Source organism: Venturia canescens, chromosome 4 (assembly GCF_019457755.1).
Source record: "Venturia canescens isolate UGA chromosome 4, ASM1945775v1, whole genome shotgun sequence".
Taxonomy (NCBI): Eukaryota; Metazoa; Arthropoda; class Insecta; order Hymenoptera; family Ichneumonidae; genus Venturia; species Venturia canescens.
Window position 1 is genome coordinate 3,827,226 of NC_057424.1, and position 6,000 is coordinate 3,833,225.

Consider the following 6,000-nt stretch of genomic DNA (forward strand, 5'->3'; position numbering starts at 1 on the left):
TTGCTGCGTTTCAATATTTTCCCTAGCACGTAGTTTTACCACCGGTAGAAAAAAAAACTTCCTCCATCGTCATCATATCCCCCTCGTCGTTCGTCGACAATTTTTTTCTTTTCTCTCTCCCCCCAGGCGTCGTTTTCCGATGCTCCAAAAGAATTTCAGACTCACAATTTGGGTCCTCGCCAAGTGGTTAAAAAAAGAAACGGTTACGTTTTTTTCTTCACGTCAAATTCTGGATCATGGCCATTTTTTTGAGCTCGACGTATTGCTTATTCGTTAATTTCATACCGGATTGCTCTACTCTCAATCCTGCGCATCTTACGTCGGATGTACAACTTTTTTGATTCCGATTTCAAGGAGCTTACCTCTCAGTTTAATCTCGTGTAAACACCAAGTTGAGACGAATCGCTCTAAATTTACGTTCGTTTCATCGGCAGCTGATATTTTGGTCGAGAAGAGGGTGGTGCGCACCTCGGAGATTAACCTTTTTTCGGGGTTATAGTGCAACAGGTGGTTCGGAGGCGACGGTGGCTCCTGTAGCTCTCATCAATGAAATCGTATATATCATATTTACTCATACGTAAATCCTTCATCCGAATCGTAGTCGAGATTGAAACGCAGCATTACCTCTGTTTTTTTTTCTACAAAACCGCAAATTCTGTAAAATTATCTAAAAATGATTTTCCACTTAATCATTTTATTCATTATTAGAGAGAACGAATTCGTTTTAGAGTCCCAAATCAATTTTAGATTTATAGAGTAAAAATGGAGACAATTAAGAAGCCATTCGATGGGTAATTACCCAATTCGTAGTCATAATAATGAATTTGAGATCAAAGTACTGTAGGAATAGACGGCGGAGTTGATAGAAGAGATTAGCGATTTTTTCTGTATGCGATCCAAGTTCAGCCTCATTATGAGCTCAAAAATGAGACTTTGTAACAGTGACTTGGAGCTTGACCGAGAGAATCGGTATTTTTAGTTTCCACAGATTCGATAAATTCGAAGATTTTAGAAGGGTAATGATAATCCTGTTACATGATTATTCGATTCGGTGCGAAATTCTTAAACTTGAATTAATGATTTACGGTATAGTCTTAAGAATTGGAGAAACGCAGTACCGTTTGAACATTGCCGTTCAATAATTGACGATGAAAAATTTCTGAAGATTTTTATAACCATAGATGACGATAAATTTATTATTTTATTTTAACCAACGAGTATGAAATAATCAAATATTTTTCATTCTTTCTTGTTCAGAACTCTCCGGGCTTGGACCGTACTTTACCATCGGCCAGCAAATGGTCATCGATGATGATTGACCAACCGACCCAGAACCTCATCGCGAGGGACGGCAACATGACGGACGTGGACTTGTTTGCCGAATATCCGATTTCTTCGAATGGCCAGTTAAGCCCATTTGGCAATTATTTTAGCGGTGATACTCCGGATTCACTACCCCGAAGATGTCGGTATATGTCAGACGCGTAGATTTAAGGAATATTTGGAAAAGCACTTTCTTCAAGAGACAAACAAAAATGTAGTCCAAACCTCAAACGTTTAAGTGGCCTTATACATTATTGTCGTCGATTTTTCAAAAACCTTAATGTTTCTTATTTTTCAATCAATTTAGATGAGTAAAATTTATAATTTTTAATGATTCACGCTCCGGTATAGCATGTAGCGTGATCGATTGATTTTCTTTTAAGTCGTCGCACAATCAGGATATAATATTACGTGTCGATTTTTAAGCTAATGAATTAGTTTTCCAAACAGCGAGGCTCACCAATATGATTCGAAACAATCCAACGTCGATGCCCCCCTATTCTCCCATTTTTAAATAATAGATTTTATTTACATAATTCACTACTATGGTGCCAGAATACGCGAGTGTAGAAGATATGAAAACATTGTGATTCGTCGACAACGCTCAGGATGCGTTTTACAATTAATACAGATGAAATTATACATATCTCTTATATACGTCGCGAATTAAACCCTTATTCATGTGTAAGAAAAAAAAATGAAAAATGTTCAATTGAAAATGGCATTTACGAGCATAATAACTGCTGAATCTTTCTATACATCAGCAACTATTACGGAAATGGATTTGTAAACTGAGCAAACCATTATTATTATTGCTCAATTGTATGCATGTAGTATTTTTCAATTGGTAATAAATTACTCATTATTATGGGATACCACGGTCGCTACATTCGTTTCACTAAGATATATTATCCCTGGTAAATTTTTCCTCTTTGAACTAAATTTTGAGTGAGAAATTCCGAAATAAACTTGCACGTGGCGTGGCGCTGCTCGCACAGTTGTGAAAAAAAATAATGTATCCTCATTGAAATTTTCTACCTCGAAATGGCTTCATGGCCAAAATTGCGAGATAGAAAGCTTTGTTTACTTTTATAGTTTCGGGAAAATGAAAGAAAATTGGCTGCATTCTGAAGTTTTTTATTCGTTCTTCGGAAATACCGTCATTGCGTATGGGGTAAGGATTGAGACGTTCGTAACTTGGCACAAGTATATTTATTGATCAAGTATACTTCTATTATGAAGATACGTGAATAATAAACTTGAAGAATTATCGACAAACAACGTTCGTTGTACAATCAATAATTTAGCAACATGAAACGCGTATTTGGAACAAACATTTGTGAACGAGGAGCAGTTCCCTGAGACTGGATTATCTGGAATAAAAAAATATGGAATTTTTCGTTTACGGCGATATAGAAAAATGTCCAAAATGATTGTCGATGATATCATAGCGGACATGCTCGACCCAATACAAATGTGTAGATTCGAGGAAACTCGAACGGTTCCCATAAAGTTCCCATATGGTGGATACAAAAAATTGTACTCTTTCATTAGTTATTATTTCAATGGCGAACGAAAGCAGCGAATTCGTCTGTTAGATTTTATATTCCTCGTATGGAATTCATGGGTTTTAATGAGTGACATCTCCACTGAACAAACTTGCGGATGTTCACTCGCGTACGTAAAATTTGTCTTTTAGCTGATGATTCCCACGAATACGTTCAGTGACAGCGATTTGTGAGAGTATATGAAAAAATACTGGAAAGTAATACGAAAAACGATGATACGCCCGTGTTAACATGCCGTTTTGAAGAGGAATGAAAAAACGGTCAAACATAAAACGAGTTGATGCCTCAGATAAGCTCGAGCCTGATTGCTGTCCGCCGACGAATTCGAATCTGTTACAATCGGATGCTCCGTGTGACAGAGCAGGTTTTCGTCGGTTGGCAAAACTTCGGATAAAATGCGCGCGAAATCGCTCAGGGGACAGAATGCCTTGCAGCCAGGCAGCGTCAGTCCCATCGTTTCGTTCATATTTATTCCGGTGTAGTAATAAATCTGGAGAAAACGAAAAAATGAGAGTTATTAAGAAGTAGAAAAAAAAAAATGACAGATTTTGAACGATTCTCGAGTAATGGAAATTCACCTCGAAACCATATTCTTTAGCAGATTCGTTGTGTCGCAGTTCCAAAATAATAGAAGCCCCGTTATCCAGCAAGTGAGGCGACCACCATAAGTTCATGGCTTGTAAAACCCCGATGAGGTTTCTATCCTCGGCGCTCCATAACGATATTTTGGCGTCGCGACTCGTATTAGAATTGACGTCAAACGTTGCATTCGTTGTAATCAATTTCGTTGCCTCGTTAATGATTTTTTTAAGAAAAACTCCACCGTTCAACTGTCTTTGGTTTCTCGTCTTGGACAACAACGTGTATGAGAGTAGAGTAACGTTTCGCATCTCGCCCTCAGGAAATATACCCTCCGCCCAGCCCGGTAACGTTTTGTTAAGCTCTTCGTACGACTGGAAAACATTAATTTGTTATCTCTCACCGACCGATTTTCCACACCCTCTTTATAAATACATTTTTTTGTTTTTCCATTCTTATAGTGCTTTTACATGCACAGCTCGCCTTGCCAGCAGCAGTCAACTCACTGCCATTGTTTCCAGGCTCGAATACAGCAACGAAACATCCGCGGGTCGTTCGATTTTTTTTCCGTAATGGGAGGAAACGTAGTCGAACAGTCCCTGATGCTCGGAGACCTCGTTCTTAATAGATTCGTCCGTATCCAACACGCGTTTTTCCTCATCGAGAAAATGCGGGCACATAGTGCCAAGGAACAGCCTATCGGTTTCCTTCGGCTGGTAAGCTGCGTTCAAACAAACGAGAAATAAGGTAACACACCGCCAAGAGATAAAATTAATAAATCATCGTGGGACATCGAGATAAAGAGGATACGGTGCGGGAAAGTTCGTAGATTTTCTCCCCCTACTCTTCTCAACATTGACTGACTGACCCGACGGTATCGGCTGCCAGTTCAAATCTTCGTTCCACTGTTGGGATTTTGCCGGAGGCCAGAGCCCCGCGTTTACCAATTGGCCGGATATCATCGACAGGAAGTACTCGCTCGTATACGTTCGTGAAACTTCCGAATAATAGATGTCGCCCAAGAAATCGTCGTATCTGCGACGAAGGTGAATCCCGAGCTCAACAATCTCCAGCTTGGCTTTCTACATTATTCAACGTTCACAGATTATCATTCGTCTAGCGTACCTATGCGATTCGTCGTATAAAAAAACAATCGCAGAAATGAATCCATCAAAAATTGTATTGAGCGCGTTAACGCGAATATCATTCACATGCAGCTGCGTGCATGAGCAGAGTACATTTTCTCTCATTTCAAAATATCATGCCCGATATCGAATTGAAATTTTGAATATTTTTGTCAAATTCGAAAAACTGAAACACTGAACGCATTGTAAAAAAAAAAAAAAAAAAAAAAAAAACAAAAAACAAAATTTGTTTATTGAATATTTTTGCTTTTGAGCCGCCAATTAATCGTCGAATGACATAATTCATTTCGTTCTTTTTCCTCATCGTCGGTGTGAGAAAGTAGGATTCACTTACATTCGGCATGTCGGCGGCATCAGCGAGGAAGTATTCGTATTCGAGTTTCTCAGGAAAGCCATACTGCGTATCTGGTGTCAGCGGGGCATATAATTTGTGTGCAAAGATCTAAAAAAAGAGATGTGTATGGGCGGCGATAACGTGCTGGGAGATATCGGAAACATTCCTTTCGAAAGATCGTTGCATATACTCACGACGTAAACGTGTTTCAGTTTATTTGGAAAGTCCAACGATGTAATTGCTCCGGGACCGAGAATAAGTGTCATAATGACGGCGCACTCAAACAATTTCGACAATTTTGGTGCAACATTGAAAGCGTGACCTCTCTCCATGGTCCCCCTGGCCGTTGAGTTTTTTCCTGTCACAAATGAGTTTCAGAGGTGACGCGTTGACAGCTCCGGCCTATATAGAAAAACTGCAGATAATTTTATCTTCTAAAATATTCAAATTGATATCCGAGTCGATGACGTTACAAGAAGGACGAGGAAAAAAATAGAGCATTACGAGAACGAACCTCGCGTCGACGCTTCTAAATCCATGGAGTATTGAAACACGATTACGAAGCTCAAATGCTGCGATGTACAATCCAGCCGGATGAATAAATTCTAACCCACTGACTTCGAATGAAACACCGCACATGAAAGAGCACACACGCTCCTTCGAGTTACAAAAGAACATTGACAAGTGCTTCAAATTGCTGAGGCTTCCTTATCGCCGTTTCACTCACAGCAAATGTCATCGTTTCAACGTACTTTTATAAAGATTCCAAAGTCGCAGTGATCATAATAATATTTCTATAATAATCATTATAATAACGTTCACTGAGAAAACAAGTAATGCTAATAGCTATTCCAAAGGTGATCTCAACAGAAATAATAATAATAATAATAGTAGTATAAAAGGCAACAGAAATAGTTATGAAATATCAATTATAAACGTAATTTTAAAAACAATAGAAATGGTCATGATGATATTTACAATAATAACGATAATAATAATAATAACGACAACGACATTGATAATGCTGGCAGTGGCATTGCTAATGGTACTC

At 38.7% G+C, this 6,000-nt stretch overlaps 2 protein-coding genes across 5 annotated transcripts in view; one reads left to right on the top strand and one right to left on the bottom strand.

The window, feature by feature from the left end:
* Positions 1-2,196, top strand: part of sima (similar) — a 49,253-nt gene extending 47,057 nt beyond the window's left edge. The window contains exon 13 of one of the 2 annotated variants that reach the window (XM_043417828.1): positions 1,258-1,454. In XM_043417828.1, the coding sequence (XP_043273763.1) occupies positions 1,258-1,319 (62 nt within the window). In that variant the 3' untranslated portion in view covers positions 1,320-1,454. Of the gene's footprint in view, positions 1-1,257 lie in introns of both variants that reach the window. The other variant, XM_043417827.1, reaches the window with a different exon arrangement.
* A 320-nt stretch (positions 2,197-2,516) lies between these two features.
* On the bottom strand, positions 2,517-5,683 carry LOC122409923 (venom acid phosphatase Acph-1-like). Of its 3 annotated transcripts, XM_043417833.1 has the most exons (8): positions 5,464-5,683; positions 5,144-5,351; positions 4,950-5,057; positions 4,339-4,552; positions 3,977-4,191; positions 3,470-3,844; positions 3,176-3,381; positions 2,517-2,696 (listed from the first exon to the last, which is right to left on the bottom strand). In XM_043417833.1, exons 2-8 carry the CDS (start codon positions 5,279-5,281, stop codon positions 2,693-2,695), a joined length of 1,260 nt encoding a protein of 419 aa, XP_043273768.1. In that variant the 5' UTR covers positions 5,282-5,351; positions 5,464-5,683; the 3' UTR covers positions 2,517-2,692. The 3 variants fall into 3 exon arrangements, with proteins under 3 accessions (XP_043273768.1, XP_043273766.1, XP_043273767.1); XM_043417831.1 differs by having other exon boundaries at positions 2,517-3,381; XM_043417832.1 differs by having other exon boundaries at positions 2,517-3,381; positions 5,144-5,364.
* Between the last annotated feature and the right edge of the window lie 317 nt (positions 5,684-6,000).

What these genes read in the sequence shown, in the direction of transcription:
- LOC122409923 (XM_043417831.1), bottom strand. Translation starts at nt 5,281, where the DNA reads ATGGAGAGAGGTCACGCTTTCAATGTTGCACCAAAATTGTCGAAATTG. An exon ending in AACTGAAACACGTTTACGTC is followed by an intron (nt 5,058 to 5,143) that starts GTGAGTATATGC and finishes CTCTTTTTTTAG; the next exon opens with ATCTTTGCACACAAATTATA. An exon ending in CTGGCAGCCGATACCGTCGG is followed by an intron (nt 4,192 to 4,338) that starts GTCAGTCAGTCA and finishes GTTTGAACGCAG; the next exon opens with CTTACCAGCCGAAGGAAACC.